Below are 25,042 nucleotides of genomic sequence, written 5' to 3' on the forward strand. Positions count from 1 at the left end.
ATGAAGCGAGCGGCACGATGTCTATTTAGGTTTTCAATAAAACGTGTGTAAGTTTCGAAGATACATTTGTTGAAAATCTTATGACGAATTTTTTCGTCCATTTTGCTGAGCAACGGAATGCGACAGCGATATCAGCACGCACCCACATACAGGCCTTCACATACACGTACACACACTCGCACGTAGACTATCGCCTTCCTAATAGCTAGTGGCCTTTGCCCTCGTGCTCTAGCCTTAGTATTGCGATAGCAATTACGCGGACACTCTCGGCTGGAAATTGCCGCTGGCGTCGGCATTGCCATCATTCGCCATATGTTTATACGTATCTATATATGTGAAAATGCAAGAAAAAAAAGTAACAAAAAACTCCGTCACGCGTAATCGAAGCTCCGATTTCTCAAGTCTGAGCGCGAGATGTTAGCCCCTGAGCGAGGAAGGAGTACCTCTTTCGTGTTTCAATGGCAAGCTATTCATATCTACCACTTCCCGCAAGCGATGAGCATTGCGGGGGAACTACTATAGGGTTTTCAGTATTATCGGCAAGATGGCGTGGCGGCGTGCGCTTTCATTTCCCACGCATGTTTTCCCCACGGAAAAAAGATGCTATCGCGAGCGCTCTCTTATCTCGCGCTGGGGAGAATCGTACACATTGGGCTTTCACGGGAACGATTCTGTTATAGTTACCAGGCTCACAATGATCACTGCACTCGTTGCACAGTCCCTGTTTGCGAAAAAAGACACGCTTTTGAGACACAATGAAGTAACAAATGAGATGCTTATTCACAATCATCTGTACCTGTGAGTACATTTCGTGCATCATGTGTGAGTGAGAAACTTGGGGCACGTTTTGATCTGCTTGTCATTGTTCACGTGACCATCCAAATTTTTGGTTTCGCGTTCAGTGCTTTGCCTTTGCGGCAAAGCTGTGACTTCTTGCAAACACCTCAAGTTTTCTCTCACGGACAACGATGCTTTCTTGTTCCGAACAAAAGATGCTGATGCTGCACCGCCCGTGCCGCCCACATCAAAATTTCAACGAAACAAGCTCTTCAGTGCTATCGTGTCAAAATTTAACTGCTCTCCAGGGCAATCTTTGCTGCTGTCCGACCATTCATAACACAAAAGTACTGTTCGCAAATAAACTGCATATAAGAATAGGAAATCAATTTTGTTACAGCAAAGTCACAGTGTATTAAATTACTAACATCAATGTACATGTGCATATCCAGCGTGATAAACAAGCGAGGCGGCTCCACACCAATAACCTTCTGCACACAAATTGGAGTCAGTCCTCAGTGAGTGCCTTGACCCATGGAGGAAGGAAAACTAAGGAGAGGCGCTATTCTATCCCAATGCATTGCGAGAAGTGTGACAGAAGGGACGTCAACTTATGGGGCTAACAAACCGGTATGGAGCAAACAAAGCAGCAGACGCTCCACGGCGTGCTTCCGGCGTTAGTCCCGGCATTAACTTAACGCGTATTGTATGGTTTGCATGCGGTAAAATGTTGCGAGCACACCTTTCCGAGACTGCTCATGCATAGCAGGCCCGAGCGCGGCGTGCTGAAATACTTCGTCGAGTGTTTTTGTGCGACGGCACAGAAATGAAAGCACCTGTACGTGTCGGAATGAAAAGCATTTAGCCCCTGCACCATCATATTCGAACTCACCCGGCAGCGACTTGCGTGTTCTGCTCGCCGCAAGGCCTTTTCTCTCTCTCTCTCTTAGCCATATTTCCTGATCTACGGGCCGATTAGCAGTTCTTTGCTCATATATAGTGTCAGTGCCGCAATGCAGGATTTTGAGAGCTTGCTTCGTAGCTATTCCGTGCAACGCCAGCCTAGTACTTGACGTACTTCACGTCGGTAAAAAGGCCCAGCTGTATTGTATACGTGATCGTGCACGTAAAGTGTGTATTTCCAGTGCGCACACAACTAACATGCAGCAAGTGCACACCGTACAAAGCATACACACTTAGTCCGGTAACAAGAAAAGTTTATTGTCCTTCCGTATAAACGACACAACTTCTAAAACGCGACACAATGCCTACAACAGTAAAAACGAAAGTTCGCGTGTGTTCTCAGTTGACACAATGATTTAGAACCAACGGAGTGTACAGCTGAGAGCTCCGCATACAAATGCCATCAACAGTGAAGGGAACATACGTGAAAAGTGCCACCAGGTACATCCGGTCGTGCACGCAATTCGCACCGAGTATACACTCTGGGCATCACACAGCTTTTCAAAAAAAAAAAACATGCAAAAGAAGCAGCACTCTTGGATTGACTCGCTGCCAGCAGAGAACACCACTTCCAAGGCCTCTGCAGCAGCTGGTTGCCGGAAATGGCGAAGTGTTTATCAGCTTCTCCGCTAGGAGGTAGTGCGGGTGTTTGCGATGCGGTGGCTTCAGGAACTTGATGTCATGGTCTCTCCCATGACCTACTACACTCCTGACCTGTTCAGATAGCGGGGTTCCTATGGGAGCGCGTGTCCCCGCTCTCGTTCAATCGCTCGCCGTAGGTGGCGCTACCTATAACCTGTTCGTCTGCTACTTTACGGCTGTTTGGACGGCGCTAGAGTAAGAACGGCTGCATTCCGTGATGAACAGCCGGCATATATGTGACTATTTTTTCACTTAGATGACTGGTCAAGTAAGCTGTTCAGTGTGACGAAAAATTTATTGCACACTGGTGGACAAATGCGAGAATCCGTAGACTTACATAGTGTAGGACAGCATATGTGATGTTGCGTCCATTTAATTGCAAAGAATTTGTGAATGACTTTTGAAATATTTGTTTCAAAATTATTTTTCATTAGTGCATAATAATTACGCAATATGAGTGCTCTGTTGGCCGAAATATGACCACGAACACTCAAGCTGACGTCAGCGAACAGGTGCTGACTAGCGCCACAGTGCTCCTAAGTTACGGCCCTAGCGGCAGAAGGTATGAACTAGAACGTGGGCGCTGGAAGAGGTGCTCTCTGGGCAGGTCAGGAGTGTAGTAGGTCATGGTCTCTCCTATAATTTTCCTTCCTCCATGCCTTGACCCACCCTTCATGAGCGCCATCTGTCGCATCAAAATGGAAACAGCGTAGGTGGCAAACACATTATGCACGCGGCACTGGGTGCAGTGTCATCACCTAGCTCATTCTTACACCGTTCTTTTGGTTCATCTGTTGACGTCAGCCAGGGCCTCGAAGAAAATAAAAAGCGACACAGAAGCATGGGCAAACAGCGTTTGCTAAATGGATGTGCCTGTCATGATCTGCCTGAAGACCGTGGATGCAAGGGAGGGCTGAGGCGCCGCTCTCTAACAAGGACGACTCCATGCATACGCACGGCGGACTAACAGCTACTGACTGCCCAGCAGCGCTCGTCAGTGTTTATTATCCAAGCACGACCAAGGTTGCCTGCTGAACTTGGTGAGTTAATGAAACTAGGCTAGGAATGGCGCCACACACTCGTTACACCCTTAACCGCCAGCTATTGCACACAAATTAATAATACAAGTCCCAGCCAGTTCGACGTTGGTTTAGGTAGGCGAAAAGCGGTCTGGTGCCTTTCGTCGTCGATTGTTCCACCTGGGTACAGAAGTTGAGGAACTAGGTGTGGTAGCACTAGGTGCTGTCTGAGCCGCTCATGATTCCTCCTGAGACTCTGCCGTGGTTGCCAGAGATGGCACTGAACTTGCCGATGACCCCACTAGTGGCGCACAACTGGAGGCGCCTGTTTCTTGCGAAGTGGTTGTCTCACTGGCCGCCGCTGGTGCTGCCGTGAATGCAAGCCCGGTCCCGTGGTTAGCCCTCACATGGTCAGTATGTCGGTGCCATGTGATTTCATTCTTTATTCGTACGAGCAGAGAGGAGGACCTTGCGGGCAAGACCACTTTTTCAGCAGAACAAGGTGGGCCAGAACAGAAATTACAGGCGAATACTGGCATTCCGGGCTCGGACAATGACCCAGGATGGCACCCTTTGTGAGAAGCCAGCTTCTATTTCAGCTGTTTGAGGAGCGCCGAGGACCGAGGTCTGGGTGCAGAACGTGCAACGGTGTCTTCACAATCAGTCCCAGCAAAAGCTCACAGAGGGCTGGGCCGGTGACATCATGAGGTGTAGTCCGATACTTATGAGTATGCGGGTGACCTGCGTACGAAAATCCCCCACCTGGCTATTCTTAAGTTTTTCCTTATTTGTCTGCACCACCCACTCTGCTTCACTGTTCTAAGCAGGGTGGTATGGAGGAACCATCATTCGTCAGATTCCGTTCTTTGTCAGCCAGGGCAGATGCTCTGTGGTGGTGAAAGGGGGCCCATTATCAGAAAATATGTCCTGCAGCCCATGGGCTGCAAAGATCTGCCGCAGTGCTGCAATGGTCGCACCTGTGAACGGAGTGGTGTACGCTATAACCTCCACCAACTTTGAGATTGCGTCGACCACCACCAAGAAGATCTAGCCTTTGAAGGGGTCTCCAAAACCCTAGCGAAGATGGGACCAGGGCCTCTGTGAGAATTTCCATTGGGTGATCTCCTCATGACGCGAAGCCGTTGATATTCTTGACAGACTTGGCAGCTCCGCACCATGTGAGCAATGTCCTGGTCCAGTCCAGGCAACCAAACGTGGGACCGGGCCACCATCTTTGTCTTTTCCACGCTAGGATGCCCCGCGTGCAGCAATGGCAGGACCCTGAACTGGAGACTTTATGGGGTCACCACGCTAGATCCCCAAAGTAGGCAGCTTTGCTCCAGGCTCAGCTCAGCGGCTGTAAAGCTTCTGCAGCAACTCCTTTCCTAGAGATACTGCCTTCACCACCTGCGCCAAGACCATATGCCGACTGGTCGCCCGCGAGACAGCAGACCCAGAGATTACTTATGGGTATGCTCCAGTATGAGCACTTCAGCTGGCTCTGGAACAGCAGCAGGCACTTGTGGCAGCGGCAACCGGCTCAGGGCATAGGCAGGCCCCGGGTCTTTTCCCGGATGGTCCACCAACTGGTAGCTGTAGGCTGCCAGCTTCAAGGCCCATCGTACCACTCTAAATGATGCCTGCATGAGCCCCACCTTGTCTGGCCCCAGTAGCCCCAGCAGTGGATTGTAGTCTGTGACTGCCTCGAACGTTCGACCCCACAGGTGCTGGTGAAAACGCTCGACACCAAACATTAGAGCGAGGCCTTCCTTGTCCAGCAGGCTGTAACACTGCTCTGCTGTGTGAAGACGACGAGAAGCAAATGACTGCGGGCGTTCTCAGTCATCCTTGTCTCCGTGCACTAGGGCGGCTCCTACACTGTATGGGGATGCATCTACAGTAAGAACAACAGGCTTGGCTGAATCAAAGTGCACCAGCACCGTTGCCTTGGTGATTAGCTGTTTACTGTGCTCAAAGGCCTCGTCCTGCTCCTTCTTTCACGGCCAAAGCTGACCGTTTCAAAGCAAAATGTATAGTGGCTACAGATGAGCTGACGGGCTGGGCAGAAACCTCCTGTAGAAATTGATGAGGCCAAGGTAGTCTTGCAGCTCTTTCTTGTTTCAGGGCTACAACGCCTTTAGAACAGGCTCAATTTTGCGGGGGGGCTGGAGTCAAGCCGGCCTGCGAGATGACGTGTCCCATGTATTCGGAAAGTCCGGTCTCGGTAGTTGCACTAGAAAACATGAGCGTGCACTTTTCTCGCTTGAGCTTGAAAGAGCATTCTGAAGTTGGGTCACAGCGTTGTGCAGATTCTGTGTGTGGTCTCCGTCATTAATACCGGTGATGAAAATATCGTCCAGGTAAACTGCCTTGTGCCTCATGCCCCTGAAGAGGTTGTCCGTCTCTCTTTGAAAGATGGCTGGTGCCAAGGCCACAGTGAATGGTAAACGCGCATAGTGAAAAAAATCCATAGGTGTAGATATCGTGACGTACTTCCGTGAGGCCTCCTGGAGCCCAACTGCTGGTACGCGACTCTGAGGTCGAGCTTCATAAATTCCTGGCCACCAGACAAAGCTGACCAGAGATCTTCAATCCGAGGCAGGGGGTACTTTTCGACGGTAGCGACGGGGTGGATCGTAACCTTGAAATTCTCACATATTCTGACACTACCGTCTCACTTCAGAACTGGAACGATGGGAGCGGCCCACTGTGCAGTTTTGACTGGTACTAGGATGCGTTCTCGCTGTAACCGTTGCAGCTCCTGGGTGACCCCGTCCTTTACTGTGAACGGCAGCGGGCGAGGCTAGAAAAACCGAGGCCAGACTTCCTCGGGTACATAGATGCCGGCAGTCGTACCGACGAATGTGCCCACCCCTGGCTTGAACAGTGAATGGAACTCTGTTAGGAGGCTCGGGATGTCTTGTACGCTATGTAGGGCTGCTTCCAGGACATGGCCTTCTGACAGCCGTACATCCAGTGCGCAAATTCAATTCCTGCCGAGCAGCATCAGTGACGACCCCGTGGTCGAATACAAAAGATGGGTTGCTTCCCTGTTGCTAAAACGCACCCCGACCTGGGCCTGGCCTTGGACCTGGGAAAGTTCTCCCGAGTAACTCTGCAGCATGATGCCTGAAGCCTCGACAGCCACTCTGGAGAAGGTCCTTTCAAAATGTTTGCCAGCCATGACTGACGCACTGGTCGCCCCATGTCCAGTTTCATGGGAATGGGGCGCCTGCAAACTTCGACGGTTAGTACTACGTATGGCGGCGCACACGACGGGACAAGGCCTGTGTGCCCTGTACTCGGTCACAACGTTGAGCCTGTCCGTGGAGGAACTGGAACCTGCTGCCGCACTTCTCCGCCGCCACTTGTGACGCCTACAATGACTGCGGGCTGGTGTGGAACCTGGGCTTGATCCAGGCTGCTGCTGTGGTCCGCTGTTTTGCTTTGCTTCCTTGTTCGGCATACTCGTGCAAGGTGCCAAGTTTTTCACCACATGAAGCACTGCAAATGTATGAACTGGCACTACCTGCCACCATCTTCTTGACCACTGCTTCCGATGACGTCTCGCCAGCATCTTTTGTCGCCGGGTCCATTGCCAGCGCTGCTTTCACCACGTCGTCTAGCGAGGGGTCGCGAAGTTCCGGGTGATGTGTCTGCATAGCGAGATTGTTTTTGCCGCAGACAAAACGGTCCCGTAACAGCGAGCCCAGCTGGTCCCCAAAAGCACAGGTGCTCGCCAAACCTCGTAGGGCAGTGATGAATCGCCCGAGGCTTTCCTCTTCCCAGCGGCTCTGGTTGTTCAAGTGAAAACGCCCGATTAGCGTTGGCGAATCTGGGCTAAAGTGCGAGCGCAGTGAGCAACTCGCTGAGTGTCTTGGTATGTGGCGTAGCCAGTTTCAGGAAGTCAAGAAGGAAACTGAAGACTTGGATTCTGCAACTTGCTAAGAAAATGTCCCGTTGTTTATCTTTGGGTGTGTCATTAGCATGAAAAAACACGTGAACTTGCTCCTCATAGGTGGGCCAGGCGGACCCGTCTCCCTCGAACGGCTCTAGCCTTCCGTACAGCGGCATGGCGTCAGATGCGGGGCGTTGTCTTGCCGCTCTCGTTGGTGTGGGTCGACGGGTTGACTGAACTCATCGCCATCAGTGTCACGATCTGCCCCGAAGAACATGGACGAGAGGGAGGGCTGAGGTACCGCTTATAACAAGGACGACCCCATAACGCATGGCTGAGTAAAAGCTATTGACAACCGAGCAGCGCTCATCAGAGTTTATTATCTGAGCACGACGAAAGCTGCCTGCCGAACTTGGCGAGGTGATGAAACTAGGCTAGGCAGGGCACCACACGCTCGTTGCAGTGCTGTGTGGGGCTGCACGCCGTTTTCACCAAGACCGAATTGGTGGAACACTGTTGCTACCAAACAGCCATTTATGGCTTCTACGCGCATGTGCGCTGTCTGTAAGTGATCGAAGAGCAGAGTATAAAAGCGCACAGAAATGTTTGTGCAGCCACCACAGTGAGTATCACCACTGAAAACTCGTTAACGCACTGAAAACATGCCCTTTAAGTGGCTGCAATGAGAGCCCTTTTGTCTGCAGTGGCACCCATAGCGAATGGTTTTGTTTCTATACCGAACTTGGCTGGTCGATTCGTGACCAGTAAATACTTTTGAGGGAATATGGAAAGGGCGGTGATAGCTACGAAAACTAAGTGTGTGTGTCCTCTACTCAGGGGCTCTTTGAAGGCTGCTATTCTCAGGGACAGCTTCCTGTGGCAATGGAGGGAAAGCTACGGGGGTGGAGCTACTGCACATTTACTCCTTCGCAAAGTAGTCGGGTTCGACTTGCGTTTCGAAGAACGGTGGTTTTTGAATAATTCCACTACATATAATTTGATACGTCTGCTTACACAGCCCTTTGTGAGTGAAATTTGACTCAAGCTCCTTCATCCAGTCGTTGGAATAGTCAGAGAGTGACTCCATTTTGCCAGTGATCTGCCTCTAAAACATGTGACATTGTCAGATGCGCGAAAACGCGAAATGACACTTCCTAAATTAAAACATAATAAAATACGTTTAGGTCGTGAAGCGCCTATTTATAAACAACATCCCGTAGAAAACAAAGTAGTGTTGTTTTTTATTATTTTCACGCTCAAAACACAGTCGTATTTGTAGGACTATATTACTCAGCGGTGGAACACACCCACTTTGGTTCCACAGAATGTTGTCCCCAAGTATAGCAATAAGTCTACCCACTTAGCGCGTTGGCAAGTGCGTATAGTTACATGCACTGTGATAACAAGTTTACCCTCTGCAATAAATATTACCGCCGCGTGGTTTTGATGTTTCTTGTTGCAGGTCTAGCCATCCTGCTTTCTTTGTGATCTGATATACCTAATGTCAGATATGAATGTTATCTTCTATATGAGTTTCTCCACAATACTTTCTGCTCTTTTTCCTCTGTGAATAGTGTGTACTTGCCACATTCGGCAGATCGTGTGCAATGACTACGCATGAAACTCTTTGTACGTATGCTTCTGTGCAGCAGGTAATGAATGCTGCTTGTGCATTCTGTTGAACTCTAGTTGACAGAGATGCTTAGTAAGGTTCACAGGATCCTTTTCTTCTCATGCCCTCCACTTCCTAAATTTGTTAACCCAACATAACTGATTGATTTATTCTTTGTTTTTTTCATTAAATGATCGAATTGTGGAAAGGTGGAGAGGTCAACTGTAATTGGAAATCTGGTTAGTCACTTTTCAATAGGGCGAGAAGGAGAGGAAAAAAAGGTGAAGCGAAGTTCGCAAGCTAAGGTGGGCGCACCAGATCTGACATAGGGAGAAGCGGGAGTACTATAGCCTGTTTAAGAGGTAATTGTCAAGAAAAAAAAAATTCATAAGACCTAATAGATATCCGCTTCAAGAACAGTGCGGGTCGGCATTCTAAAGCTGTATGTCCCGACAAGGGCCTTTCATCAGTTAGTGCCAAGGCATCCACTATAGCCAACACGCGGGCGCGCATAGAGGTGGCAGCAACAAATGGGTTCTACAGTCGAAATGGGTCCCTTCGTCGCCACAGTGCTTGCAAGGGACGCTGTCTTCCACGTCGAGATTTTTTTCCTTAGACATACCACAGATTTTCAAGAAGTTCATCCAAAGTAAGATGTTGTTACAGCTGGCTTTGAAAGGCGGACAAACAAAACGAAAAACACGCAATCAATTTAAAGCATTCACTTCACCTTCTAGAATATAGGGGAGAGTCTTGTGGCTTGAAGCTTTTTGAATAAAAATTTTTCATCACAATGGTGCGAAAACATCGAAACATCACTACAGATCCGGGTAGATTGTGACCGATGTACCACGACGATAAGTCCCCAACGTAATAAATGGCGGAGAGTTGGGAACTTCCCGATATTTGTTCTAAGCTAGATTTTTGACCTTAAGAAAGTGGGTCACCTTTTTAAAAGGTGTTGAGCTTCAATGCAGCTTGCATGTCTTGCGAGAACGTGCTGCGTTGGGAGAAAGCTTACACGGTAGTAGCATGTTTTGTAACACCATCAGAAAAAGTGTGAAGCTAAATGTTTTCAAAACGAATAACAAACCACATTACTCTCGTACAATGGAAATGCCTCAAACGGCGTGATACTGGCACACTTCTTGGTTATTATGCTGAGTTATTTGGGTGTCTCTTCACCAGCTGTTTTATAGATTCCATGGGTTTTTGCATCGCGACAGGTTTTTGCAAGGAGCAACTCATCGCGGAACCCTTGGAACGCGTTCATGTTTCTCAACAGCAGGTGGTCTGCACAAGCCTTTGCCAACTCGGACGCATGCTTCTCTGCTTGCTCAGCTGGCACATGTTTTTCTTTTTTTTTTCAGTGAGCAGAAAGCGTGAGACTAAATTCTGTTGTCAAAGTGACAGATGACACACGATGCTTCACCCCAAGAACGGGATGAGGATGCCAGCAAACGCTTTGGTATGAACTTGTGTACCCAACCTTTTCTATTATCTTTTAAACAGAGCTCTGCATTGAAAGCATTCAAAGGATTAGTGTAGGACTTCAAGTTCTAGGATGTCAAGTTGTCCTTATTTTGTTTCAGCGGAATGCATGGACTATCCAAATGGAAGTATAGTACATCAGTCATTCTGCTCTTTGAAGGTAGGCGATCAGACAAGTTGCCTAGCACACGACAAAGAAGCAGCACAAAATTTCGATGGAAGGTAAAGTGCCGGTCAAAATGTTGCAAACCATGGGAGCTAGCACTGTGGCGCATTCTGACGCGTGCATGCGAAGCTCGAGAGCGCGCACTGAGCAGTTGCGCTATTTCTTCGCTTGCCAGCCTGCTCGATCGCTCTCTTTAAAAACGCGTGCACCGGAATGCCAGAAAAAGCGTAATGTATCGTTTCTGCTGTCACCACGGAAACACCGAGTGACGATATCGTGACGAAAAGACGTAATGTCTAGTGGCAGTGCTCGGAGCGGATCGCAATCCGCGCTTCAGTTCCAGACACTCCGCTAGACATCGCCGCAGAACACCGCCATAAATTTCAGCGTGCATTTTCTCCACCGAATGAAAGCTGTTCTGTAACCTTATTACAAAAGTCAATTTTCGAAAAACTCACGCCGCATGCAAATTTCAGCGCAGCGGGGCGTCTGGTACTAAGGTGCAGAATACCCCGCATCGAGCACTGCCAGCACACATTACGTCTTTTCGTCACGATATTATCGCTCGGTGTTTCCGCGGCGACAGCAGGAGGGACACCCTGCGTTTCTTATAGCGTCCCGAGGCAAGCGCTTCTGAAGAGAGCGAATGAACAGGCTGGCATGTAAAAAATGGCGTGCGTGCACAGTGTGCGCTTTCGAGCTTCACAAGCCACCACCAGAAAATGTCACGGTGCTGTTTCACACGCTCTCCCGTGGTCCGCAAAATTTTGACCGTCACTGTACATATTTTATTGCTTTTCGTGGTTGCGGCGGCTATCGCAAGCAAGGGCTCTCATGGACTTTGATCACACATGTTTATGTGATCAAAGGACACACACACACGCGCGCGTGTGCAGACACACACACACACGCGCGCACACACACACACACGCGCGCACACACACACACACGCGCGCACACACACACACACACGCGCGCGCACACACACACACGCGCGCGCACACACACGCACGCGCGCGCACACACACGCGCGCGCACGCACACACACGCGCACGCACACACACACGCGCACACACACACACGCGCACACACACACACGCGCACACACACACACGCGCACACACACACACACGCGCACACACACATGCGCACACACACACACACACAGTTTTTCTTTTTCCCCCATTGCGGGAGAAAAACTCAGCTTAAAGAATGGAAGTTATTTGGACAAGTCAACAAGCAACCAAATGAAACACTTCAGCAATACGGACTACGGCGGCGTCTTTCCTCATTGTGCTTCATATTACTGGTCATCGGTGCTTCAAATATAGAACCATGGATTACGCAGTTGCATTATATGAAAGAGGTCACTCACTAAACCACGACTCAATAGCTGCACTAATTCTCTGATTTATGCCCTTGCTCTTTGATGCGTTACAGTCCCTCTTGTGCAGATTTACAAAAAGTGAGGCCTTTTGCTTCTCTTCGTTAGCAATAATAAGTTGGCTTACTATTTCTTGTGAAAAGTGGATTCCGAGGTGCATGAGAATATTTGACTGTGCGCTAAGTGCTTCCGGATCAATAAATACTGCATGGGTACATGTTATGTCGGGACCAGGTAAGCTCTTCAAAGTTGATACACCTATTGAACCTGTGCCCTGTTAGCATGGATGATTGGTGTAATGATAAAAAACTATGTTTTAACAACTGAAAGCGAAGCGATCATTTGACAGTACGGTTCTGCTGAATGCATGCTTATTTTACAGCGAAACTTCGCATGACTGCGTCAAACCGAAAATTATCCACCCCATGCTACCAGAACCTCCTGGCATGTACAGACACAGAAATCGGGAAAGCCCCGCCGCTCATTGCTGGTGCGCTGTCTGAAGAAAGGAAGACACAGGTGGCATGAGCCACATAGCATTTCAGTGCATACGTATCCGATAAAAATTGAGAAAGACTTTATTGGAACGTCGGGATTATTGTACTGATAAACACTAGGGCTACACGTTTCAGCTTTGCAGGTAAACCATCTTAACGGAGTGTTTGGGTGGTAATGTTTATTGGAACCACCTGGCTTTCTCTGAAGAATTCAGGCTTGCCTTATTGGTGTGCGCTGTGTCAAATTTTAACTGTACACTAGTGACGAAGACAGTGAGAGGTAGCACTAAACGGGTGGACTTACCATCCAAGTCGTCGTATCTGCAATGGGCCTCGTCTTTTGTATGTGGTGATTGGATTGGATTGGATAAACTTTTATTTGATTGGATAAACTTTTATTTGTATGTGGTGATGTCATACATGAATTCTTCTGGCAGGCGCCAAGCTAGTGTACAGGAAATACAAGCATTGTAATCTGTGACCGGCCAATCTTAATACGCTAGGGACTAGTTACCGTTGGTTTTACAATGCAAATTTTCAAAGTCGTTGCTTTGATTGTCGCAGGGCAGGAGTTCTGGCCTCCGGGTGCCCCTTGTGGCCGTGGCCTAAGTATGGAGGCCGGCTTGCAGCTGGGCCTTAAGAAAGGCACACCCGTCGCCACCTCAATAATTGATGCACACGCCGGAGGCCTCGGTGCGTATAACTTGAAGGTACTTCATTTAGCACAAACTTCCAAGGGAAGTGAACAATACCAGCAAGGAAGTATATACTGTCAGCGGAAATAGTCTATATCCAGACTAAGTTTTACGAAATGACTACAGCTGTACCATAAGTCTCAAACCTTGGAATAATATAGGAACCATCCGTACCTTCTGGTACTCTGCCTTGCACTTGAGTGAGGTCGTTATTTTAAGACCAGTGGCAACGTAAGGTAGTTTCGTGAACAAGCGGTCAGGAGTGATTGGGCCCTAGCTGTATATGTCTGCTCTAGGCGACAAATTGTATTAGCATTTATTGGTGTAGTTTCAAATTTCTTGCCATTCGCTACTCCTTCTTCACAAAGTGTTCTGCTATTGTTTCCTCCGTTATAATGAATAGACGTGCTGATAGTAGCTTTTGATATGTGGGGTTTACCGTCCCAATACCACCATAGGATTATGAGAAATGCCGTAGTGGAGGGCTCCGGAAACTTCGACCACCTGGGTTCTATAACGTGCACCCGAATCTGAGCACATAGCCTACAACATTTCAGCCTCCATTTGCAATGTCGCCGCCGCAGCCGGAATTCGATCTGGCGACCTGCGGGTCAGTAGCCGAGTACCTTAGCCACTAGACCGTCGTAGTGGGGCTGACAGCAGCTTTTGTCTTGAACTGATTCACATTAAATTTTCAGCAAAGTACACGTTTTTCAGTGAAGTTCTCTTACACTTCACGTGCTTTTCAGCACATTCACGTGCTTTTCATATGCCATTATCTAGTCGCCTTGCACGTGCAGCGTCACCTGTGACTTGCTCTGAAGGCTTATAAAACGCGCATTTACTGCGGCATTCGTGTCTTCTCGGAGCAGTTGGGAAACGACCACCATGCTTTCGCGTGCTTTTGTATATAGTGTTTGAATTCCTATTGCTTGAATGCCAAGCTTGTCACGGGGCTCAAATTTTATGTTGAAGTCGGTGTGAAGAGCCTAAACTTCCGTCTGCTCGGTTGAGTGCATGACACCATATCAATGCAGAGTGTTCGGTTTCATAAATCTCACTTTTGCCGAGATTTTCATCGTATGTTAACAAGGTTGTATCGTAAGTGCAATGACACTTCGAGTTTTTTTTTTTCAGCTCCTTTGTAAGTATAAAAATGCACACAAAAAAGTATTTCATGTCCACTTTGACGATGCATGTTTATTGGAGCGCATGTTTCATTTCGAATAATATGCACGTCTGATCACGCAGCGTGTTCACTGATTCAAATGACGATTTGGCTGTTTTGACAGCTTGCTTGGTCTTCATCATGTCATGAAATGCGCACAAAGATCGAGCATGTTTATAATTGCAGCGAGATTCGCCCCGGATAACTGCGTCAAATTTCACAAAATCATCTAAAATATTATATCTGCCTTTTTTTTTCAAATCAGTTTCATAGCGGTAGTTGTATATTGTCCGCGGCTTGGGTGCATGCAAGAATATATCATTTTATATACCAAACCCATGATATCATTAGAAGGCACGCCGTGGAGTGAGACTCCACATTGAGTCCAGCAAACTGAGTTTTTTCTTTTTTTTAACATGTAGTTAAATCTATTTGAAGTGTAAGGCACGATGACAACAGAGAGAGGGTGCAAATACACTGAGTGCCACTTCTGTTAACATTGAGTGTCATACCATTGCACACGTGAAATATACAACACCAAAACGCCTTGTCTTCTTTTCTTGCACCGAAAACTGAGCGCGTTGTTACTGCGCTTTGCTCCTGTGGAAATGTAGCTGGCTTATGCAGGAATGGAACTCATGACTGTGATCCTAGCATCACAACTCCTCAGCATGCTAACTTATCGGTGAGTGTTGCTTGCAAGACCTGTACGTACAAACACTCAGCGTGAACCCGCCGCACAAATCTGTTTACACTGAGCAGTGACGAGAGGTCTACAGCCGTCAGCTCAATAAAACACTTGCAGGGCTCACAATATGGTATTTTAACAGTGGCGTATTAAGCTAGCAAGCTCTGCTGCTTTCGCACTACCAATAGTTGTCTTTGAAAGCCAGAGCCCAATCGCGTAATGCACAGCAGTTGCCGATTTGCTGTAACTTCAGTTTACAAACGCAGTTTCTTTTAATAAGAGTCCGCCGCATGTCTTTCAGTTAATAGTTTTAGTACTGTGCACGACTAAAATATATTAAAATATTGAGACGGCGGAGTATCGGTGAACTACCATAATACACTCTTGCTTCTCGCACTGCTCGCATTAGAAATGATAGAACTTGACGGGCAGTTTTCAGGTCTTCGTCATGTTTAATTTTTTGTAGCAGCTAACAATGCAGCAGTAGTGCGTGCCCACTTTTCAGGATGACGAAGCAACAGCGCCCATAGCGTGTAAAATGCGAGATGAGCGCCCAAAAGAACATGTTTTCCGTGGGCGCAAAGAGAAAACTTGGCATGGGTGACCCGTCCAAGCGACCGGTGCGAAACAAAGCCCTCTTTCCGCAAGGGCAACTGACGACGCTGCGAAAACTTGAGTCTGTCTTCCCTATAGAGAACTGAAGCTCAAGTTTGCAGAGCGACGAAAATGCCGCGCCTGGCCCTGGCGGCAAGCTTGGAAAACTTGAGGAGAAATGCGGGAGAGGTCACAGGCGAGTAGGCGTGTTTCGTCGAAATGGGAGCATGTGCGACACGCGGGCAACACGTTCTGCAGTCCTTCAGCTCAGTGCGCTAAAATGCGACCCTTGCTATGCAAAGTTTCCTTTCCACGATGGAAGAAGCGGCCCCAGGAAAGCGTCGGTGAGGTCCGCCGTATTGTTGTGTTGTGGGCTGCCACAAAAATGCAGAAAACACCAAGGGACGCTCTCCACGTGTAAAGCTGTATCAGTTTGCCATATAGTCACCGCCGGCGAACACAGCCCTGTTCGCGAAAGATAGAGCAAGCATGACACGAGAGCTGGAGGAGGAGGAATAAACGTTTATCTGCGAAACGGTGTATCGGTGCAGGTTCCATGTTAATCTTAGGTGGGAGGTCTCCTCATTCCGGGAACCCTCTGGCATTCGCTGCCTCCTTGGCCCTGGCGACGAGACGTCGTTGTTGGTCCAGGTCCTCCAAGGCAACCTTGGCTTCCCACGTTTTGAGGTGTTCGTGTTCTTTGCCAGCGTCACAAGTATTCAGCAGAGGCAATAGATCTGTATTTGTATTGCATTAACACTCGAGGATCAGGTGGGCCAACGTGTTAGGCACAGTGTGAATCGGGGAAACATATTCATATAATGTTGGGTACAATCGGTGCATTGGTATGTTGTGTGTGTATGTGTTGCTCTGCAGTCTTCTCAATATGGTGCTGTCCTCTTTGTTGAGCTTCGAGTGTGGTGGTGGATACTCTCTGCGTGCCAGCCTATGGTGTTACAGTATTGCAGAGTAAGTCTTACGTACAGACTCAGCCTCCGCGGACACAGTCCTGGCGTCTGGAAAGTGGGATGGGGTAGCCCGGTAGGCGTGATCGCAGGCTGTGGCATGAACCGCCTTGTTTCCCTCCAGCCCTTCGTGCCCAGGAACCCATGTCACACAGGTGAATGACATCGGAGTGCTTCGGCACTTCATTGTCTGAATTGCTTGGGTAGACACACGACCTTTGCTGTAGTTTCACATGGCTGCTTGAGAGTACGTGAATACCACAGCTGCATCTAAGGACGTTGTGATAGCTAGGGCAATTGCCGGCTCCTCTGCAATTTCTGTGCTTCGGGTGTGTACAGTGGCAGATGCAAGCTCTACGCCCCGAGTATCAACGACACTCAAAGCAGTGGTGTCTCTACCAGGATACTTGGCTGCGTCTGTATATCTGGCGTCTGGATCTTGGCTGTGATTTCGTCGTAGAGCATTCACTCGTGCCTGCCTTCTTTCTGTGCGATGTGTGGGGGGCATATTACGGGGGCTTCATGCAATGCAGAAACATTCGCTGATGTTTGGCGGAACCCGTTCTTATCGGTCCGCTGCTGTGTCGCCTATAAAGGTTTCGCTATAGTTCAAACGTTGTAGCATTGATGTTCCAGTGGGCGATAGCTTTAGTCGTTCTTGTTGGCTAGCCCTGTGGGCTTTGGCTAGTTCCTGTCAGGTTTTGTGCACACCCATTTTCAGTAGTTTCGCAGTGGAAGCCGTGAATGGGAGCCCTAAAGCAATTTTGGTGGCCTTACGAGTCTTAATGTTCAGGTTCTCTTCCTCTGCGTTCTTCAGGGCGAGGTAGGCAGTGCCATAGGTTGTTCGACTGCTGAAGAGAGCTTGCACAACGCGTTGTCTGTCTTGCTCTTTAAGGCCGCTTCTACGGTTCGTGATTCATTTGACAAATGCGTGAGTTGAAATAGCACGTGCTGTAGTCGAGGGAGTGTGGCCGCACCTGACCCATCTTTGTGGATGTGAAGCCCCAGTACTTTTAATGTTTTCACTTTCTTAATGGGCTTTCCATTGATGGTAATGCTGAGATCAAGTTTAATGTAGGCGACAGACCGCCCTCTCATTCTACACTTCAGGATGAGGTGTTCCGATTTTTCGGGAGCACATTCGAGACCACATTTTTTCAAGTACCTCTCGATGATATCTACTACTTCTTGTAATCGCATTTCTTGAATTTCGGTATTTGAGGCCCTTGTCCATAATGTAATGTCGTCCGCATAAAAGGCATGTCGCAGGTATTGTATAACATCGAGGAAGCTGGGTAACCTGGTAAATGCAATGTTGAAAAGCAATGCCGAAATGACCGAACCCTGTGGAGTACCTCTGTTTGGTAGTCGGAAAGTGTCGCTGCGAAGGTTGTCAATTCGCACTGTGGCAGTGCGATGCTTGAGGAAATTTCTCACGTAGTTGTATAACCGAGGCCCTCTGTCAAGATGTTCATGATTGCAGAGGATATCGTCGTGGCTTATGTGGTCGAAAGTTCTCTTTATATCAATGGCTACGATTGAAGATTTGCTTCTGGTGCTCAGGTGATTGATGAAGTCTTCTTTGAGCAAAAGGAAGATGTCCTGCGTTGATAGGTGTTGCCTGAATCCAAACGTTGTGCTCGGAAAATATTCCTTGTTTTCGAGGTACGGGGTTCGCCTGTTGTGTACCATGTGCTCGAATAGTTTCCCTACACACGAGGTAAGGGAAATGGGGTTAGGTTCTTGATGCTGAGGGGCTTGTTGGGTTTTGGGATTATAGTAATCTCTGAATGTTTCCAGGTAGCTGGTATGTTGCCACTCTCTCAGCAAGCATTGAGATACTGGAGTAGGGCATCGGTGACCTGCTGCGGAAGGTTGAGGTGTTGCTTGTTCATAATGCAATCCTTTCCTGGGCCAGTGTTTTCAGTGAGTGTAGCTAGTGCTGCAACTAGCTCTGCCAGCGTTAATGGTTCATCAAGTTCGGCGTTTGGTTTTCCGTTGTAGGCTTTGTCGTGTACCGTCGTGGTTATGGGTACTTCTCCAGCCAACTTCTTCTGGAGCTCTCTAAGGAGGCCTCCTCTGATCCGGCAAAGTTGTGTGTCAGCCTGCAAATATTTTGTCGCTGCTCCGACCTTGTAGGGCTGTTGTCGAGAAGAGCCCGCAGAATGTGCCACGTTTTCTTTGTGCTTAATGTACCCTCTAGTGCGTCGCAAAATGCAGACCAGCTCTGTCTTTTTAACTTCTCTGCATATTCCTGTGCTTGTTCAGTGAGCAGGGCGATTCTCTTAAGTTCCTTATTTAGCTTCTGCCTCTTCCATTTCTTGAGAAGAGATATTCTTGCTTTCCAGAGATGAAGGAAATGCGTGTCAATGTCTGGTGCATCCTCATTCAGCTGTATTCTTTTGGAGTGTTGGTCCACAATGTCGAGGACCTTCCTCACTCAATCGTCTATGTCATTGATGATGGTCGCAACATTTAGAGCACCTCGGAATGAACCCCACGCTGTTATTTGGTCCGTGCCGATCCTCCTGGGCTTGGGAGTGTGAGCTACGGTTAATTGGATGATGTGGTGCTCGCTTCCCAGGGTTTCTGGGAGGCAGCTCCACTCCGCTGAATGCACATTTAACATAAACGTGAGATCGGGCTTTATGTCTCTGGCGACACTACTCTCTACTCTTGTTTTCTGGAGTGGATCATTCCACAAAGACAGTCTGTGCTGCTGAGCCATGTCGTAGCCCCAAGCGGTGTGAGGGGCGGGCGTTAGTCTCCCATTATAACAACTATAGTCATCAGCGCGTTTTTTTGATTCTCGAACCGGAAGGTCAAATTCTGGCAGTTGGTTTTTTGGGGGGGCTGTACACGCACGCAGCAATGGGTCTGTTTTGGGATTTCCTTTCCGGTATTACTTCTATCGCGGTGTGCTCGAGTGTGTTGACTGGTTTTAATTCCTGTACTGTGAGAGCCTTTCTTGTAAGGATTGCAGTACGCTTTGTTTGGATGAGGGCGTTGTATATCCTTGTAGCCGCACATTATGTGTAATTGTTTCTTGCAGTGCTAGGATGTCGGGGGGGTCTCACTTGACAAATTCTTTCAAAGTAGCAAAACGTGGACGGTAGGAACGACAGTTCAACTGCCAGACGCAGAGAGTTGAGAGCGTGTTTTTTGCCTTCTTGTTAGGAAGTGCCATCTTCCATTTCTTCAGGTTCCCGCTGGTGCTCGCGGGTAGGTGAAATTGAACAAGAAGCGCTTCGGCCTTTTGCTCGTGCGCCCTTCCTGTCAGGATGAACGTCTCTTAGTGAAGTATCCAGGAGCTTTTTGGTGGCATAGGTCTTCTTCACATATGCTGTGAAGTTGTTCAGCTGCGCTGCAAGTTTGTCCACTTTGGCATCAAACGTAGTAATCTTGCTGTTTATGCTTATGGCGAAATTCGCTATTTCTGTCTATACAATATTCTCTACGGTAATGTGGATGCTTCTCATTAAATTGCCTATAAAGTCTGGAATCAGGCGTCCACACTAGATTCCACATTTGTTCAGGGAAAGAGGGCACCCGGTTGTCCATCATGCTTTTGCATGATAGTGAATTTCTATTGAAGCTTGTCTATCAGGTTATTTTGCTCCTCTCAATTTTTAAGAAGCTTGCTCATACTGTCTTTCTGTTTTTGGTGGCTATGTATCAGCTTGTCGACTGGCTTGTTGACTTTGTAGTTGACTGGTTTGATGCTGTGAAGTACTTCCTTGATTATGCACCCTATCTTGAAGTGATCGTAAGGCTTCATTGTCAAGTGACGAAGACACGCACTTGCTTGTTGCTTTGAAGATACTCGGACCACTTGCTTCGGTAGCGTAGCTCAATCTTTTGGGCGAGTGCGAGCATGATTGGGAGGGGGATCATGAGCTTCGCCGGAGTATTAGCCGTGATCGACTTTGTGCAGAAGTGATGCCGGCGCTGCTGCTCAAATTGGTCGTTTGGTTTCCTAGGTCCGGTAAGTTTTCATTCCCTAGACTATTGTGGCAGTCTCGTGCTTCTATTCAGTCCATTCTTTGCTGTCGGATGTGGAATGGTGGCGGATTGGGTTTAAGCCTTTTCTTGCAATTCTTGCTTGCAGTTTCATGCCCCTCTTCGCATATCTTACAGACGGGTTTGCACACGTGGTCTGATGATTGGTTTGCCTTGCCTCATTTAGAGGAGAAATCTTGGAGTGGTCAGGGGCAGACATCCTGACGGTGTCCCGTGTTGCCGCAGGTCTTGCAATATTGCATCGATTTTTGATATGGGCTGCATCGAAAGTCGAGACTGTAGAAATGGACGTAATAAGGAACATGCGGCCCTTGAAAAAAATCACTGCAGCTGACGATTGCCCAAGCATACGGGCGTGTAGGATCGTGTTCTGCACTGGTGCACGAAGACCGGCCTTGAGTTCGGTTTCCGTCGTGCCGGGCAGAAGTCCGCTTATGACACTGTGAGAGATGTCGTGCGGCGTTCTCGTGTTGCCGTTTAAGGTGAAGAAAGGTCCGCCAAGTTGTATGCTGGTGATGCCTTCAAGTTTTTTTGCGTCTTCCCATTCCGCCGTGCTTGCTATAATCAGGTTTTCTTGGCGTTGCACTTGGACGCACACTTTCTCGCCGAAACATTGCTGTGGCAGACAGCTGGCCCTTCCAATGGCTTGCATGATGGCGATATTGTTCCACTTTGCTAGCTCGAGGCCTGCTTGAGGGAGGTAGATGACCTTGTAGTCGTTAAATGGTAGGGGTGGCAACGGTGCGATGGGTGTTGCTGCGTTGTCGTTTCTTCCTTGCGAAGTTTTCCTTCTGTCATGTTTTTCCTCACGTCTTTCTTGCCTCGTGATCCAAACGCTTTCCCGTTCATTGTTCTGCCACTGCTCTCGTCTTACCACCAGGAAGTCTCTGGGTTTCGCATTTTGGTCCCGTTCAAATGCATGGCATTTGTATTATCGTCCAGCTGATCACTGTACGTTTCGTTTGTTTGTTCTTGGCTCATCTCGCAAACTGGGCGCCGCGTGAGCTGGTGCCGATGCAATGCTCCCCGAAGCACTCGAGCGTCGCCAGCATGCGCTGCGCGCTAACGACACATCTCTCGATGCGCTCGCATTCTGTGTTAGGCTTAGGCGAGCGGTTTTGTGGCCTTGCGAAAATAAAGAAATCAGGGACTCACTTGGCAGTGACTAGTGTCCGCCGAACGCTGACATCTTGCCTGTTACGCGGATGCCAAAATGGGGGTGGTCGTGAGCCGTGATGCTAGTTGAAAAGGCAAAAAAGAAGGAGCCCATGTGAAGCCAGTTAGCACTTCACAGCCCCCAGCGGCGATTTCCCGAGAGACGGATAAAAAAAGCCAGCTTTTCAACTTGACTCGCTGTGGTTAAAGCTTGCTGCTTCGCGGCGAAATGAGCGGGTCATGTGCGGCACGGAGGATATGATTCTAAAACTTCTCGGACATTTTAGTGCCATGGCCGTAGTTTTTATTTATTTATTCAGCACATCACAAATGTTTGCACATGACAGTACACGGCTGCTACTGCTAGATACCACATCAAAACAACAATTATACGGTTTCTATAAACGTCAACGCAGCACATCATAGAGTATGTGGCTTCATGTCGGCAGAATAAGACTTACCTCGAGGCATACGTCTACACGATAGTATCTGGAAGGACCCGAGAAATTTATTTCGCCGTGACTCGGGCGTCCTCCTCTTCCATCGTCTGCTCCACATCATAAACTTGACTAACGAGCTTTACTTCTTTACTTCGATTCGCTTCTCAGAAGTGCTTTTCCAGCTCGGAGATCTTTGTGAAGCAACACTGCAGGCGGTACATTAATTGTGAGGCCACTCAAACGCAGCGCATGCTCTCTGCACGAGCACGTAAGTGAGGGGCAGCGCATCGGAGTGAAGGTAAAACGCGCCATATACATCCCCGATTTCAACTTTTTTTACCAAACGTGGCGCTGCCTGTCCGGAATTGCAGCGCCACTATGCGTTGCCTTCGCTTCCTATGCAGTCAGTATCGTACTTCACAGTGGGCAAGGTGCACGCGATGAATCAGTATGCTATTCCAAGAAAAAAAAATAAGGAGCCAGACGAGTGCCCTCTTGCGCAGTGGTGATATGTGTTGTGAACTGCACTTAAATCTGCGCAAGAATAGTTTGACTCATATATTGTAATTTCGCGTTTTATAATACCGTCTCTTTTTCTAAATTCTGCCCAGTACTACAATAATGATCTTTTAAAATGCAAACGGTGTATTAGCTGTGCTAGAAGCATGCGACTGTCATGTAGGATAGCTTATTTCGAATATGCTTACTGAAATCTTTGTAAACGTGTTTTTGCTATAGGGGATCATGCATGCACTGCACGCAAATGGGGAAAGAGGAGGATCTGAGTGCGGCTGCTTCCTCTAAATTCAGCAGATCTGCAACCGCTGCAGCGCGCTTCATCTCGTGGGTTTGAAGTATTTTCTTTTAACTGCAGCGGCCCATTTTGCAGCCATCTTCTAATCCCGAGGAAACTTGTGAAAAACGACCTCATCACAACTGTAAAGGCTCGTTCACGCCGAAGGCGTGGCGGCTAAAGCGGCCAGGCGGCAACGCGGAAAGCGGAAAGAACCTCCTCTCCAGCCGGCGAAAGCGGGAGAAAAACCATGCGGCAAAGGCGATCGCTCTCAGAGCAATTTTTCGCCGCCTGCCGAAATTCGCCGCTTTCCGGCAGCCTATCAGAATGGCACGCAGCGGAGGCGCTGTGGTGGCACGGGTGTACGTTTGGGAGAAGCATTGCCACGTCATACCGACACGTGCGCGAAAACCCGGGATGCCCCCCTCTTCTGCTGCGCGGCCAGCCAAAAGAGGCAAGCAGTTTGAACGAGTTCACGCTCTCGCCGCTTCGAAAAGCCCACTTGGCTGCTTCACCGTGCCGCCTTCGGTTTGAATGAGCCTTTTTAAGTGCTGTGGCAGCCATATGCCGCGCAGTAACTCGGCATCGGGAGTCCCCTCAACATTGCGATAACACAACTAGTGAATGTCGGATGGCGAAAATCTCTAATTAGAAGAGGAGAACAGTGCAATGGCAACAAATCCCTATGAACTGGCAGAACTGATGCTTTGCTAGAGAGCAGATCGCAGGAGAAACAAGGCACAATCGCGAAGTAAACAAGCTGAGCTGGCTAAGCAACGCAGGCGGACCGGCACATAGTAGCCCGCTGTGCGGTGGCTCAACCCTGAAGGTGACGTCACCTCCCCACCTGCCAATCTCTCCCGTACTCCGCCCATTTCAACTTTTTTTACCAAACGTGGCGCTGCCTGTCCGGAATTGCAGCGCCACTATGCGTTGCCTTCGCTTCCTATGCAGTCAGTATCGTACTTCACAGTGGGCAAGGTGCACGCGATGAATCAGTATGCTATTCCAAGAAAAAAAAATAAGGAGCCAGACGAGTGCCCTCTTGCGCAGTGGTGATATGTGTTGTGAACTGCACTTAAAACTGCGCAAGAATAGTTTGACTCATATATTGTAATTTCGCGTTTTATAATACCGTCTCTTTTTCTAAATTCTGCCCAGTACTACAATAATGATCTTTTAAAATGCAAACGGTGTATTAGCTGTGCTAGAAGCATGCGACTGTCATGTAGGATAGCTTATTTCGAATATGCTTACTGAAATCTTTGTAAACGTGTTTTTGCTATAGGGGATCATGCATGCACTGCACGCAAATGGGGAAAGAGGAGGATCTGAGTGCGGCTGCTTCCTCTAAATTCAGCAGATCTGCAACCGCTGCAGCGCGCTTCATCTCGTGGGTTTGAAGTATTTTCTTTTAACTGCAGCGGCCCATTTTGCAGCCATCTTCTAATCCCGAGGAAACTTGTGAAAAACGACCTCATCACAACTGTAAAGGCTCGTTCACGCCGAAGGCGTGGCGGCTAAAGCGGCCAGGCGGCAACGCGGAAAGCGGAAAGAACCTCCTCTCCAGCCGGCGAAAGCGGGAGAAAAACCATGCGGCAAAGGCGATCGCTCTCAGAGCAATTTTTCGCCGCCTGCCGAAATTCGCCGCTTTCCGGCAGCCTATCAGAATGGCACGCAGCGGAGGCGCTGTGGTGGCACGGGTGTACGTTTGGGAGAAGCATTGCCACGTCATACCGACACGTGCGCGAAAACCCGGGATGCCCCCCTCTTCTGCTGCGCGGCCAGCCAAAAGAGGCAAGCAGTTTGAACGAGTTCACGCTCTCGCCGCTTCGAAAAGCCCACTTGGCTGCTTCACCGTGCCGCCTTCGGTTTGAATGAGCCTTTTTAAGTGCTGTGGCAGCCATATGCCGCGCAGTAACTCGGCATCGGGAGTCCCCTCAACATTGCGATAACACAACTAGTGAATGTCGGATGGCGAAAATCTCTAATTAGAAGAGGAGAACAGTGCAATGGCAACAAATCCCTATGAACTGGCAGAACTGATGCTTTGCTAGAGAGCAGATCGCAGGAGA

General features: G+C 48.6%; 1 protein-coding gene across 4 annotated transcripts in view; it reads left to right on the top strand.

Moving 5' to 3' along the window:
* Positions 1-25,042, top strand: part of LOC119181192 (FGGY carbohydrate kinase domain-containing protein) — a 167,785-nt gene that overhangs the window by 43,696 nt on the left and 99,047 nt on the right. For all 4 annotated transcript variants that reach the window (XM_075882985.1, XM_037432373.2, XM_075882987.1 and 1 more), the window contains one exon: positions 13,014-13,142. In XM_075882985.1, coding sequence (XP_075739100.1) covers positions 13,014-13,142 — 129 coding nt within the window. The remainder of the gene's footprint in view (positions 1-13,013; positions 13,143-25,042) is intronic.

This window comes from Rhipicephalus microplus, unplaced genomic scaffold (assembly GCF_043290135.1).
Source record: "Rhipicephalus microplus isolate Deutch F79 unplaced genomic scaffold, USDA_Rmic scaffold_14, whole genome shotgun sequence".
NCBI classification, from domain to species: domain Eukaryota; kingdom Metazoa; phylum Arthropoda; class Arachnida; order Ixodida; family Ixodidae; genus Rhipicephalus; species Rhipicephalus microplus.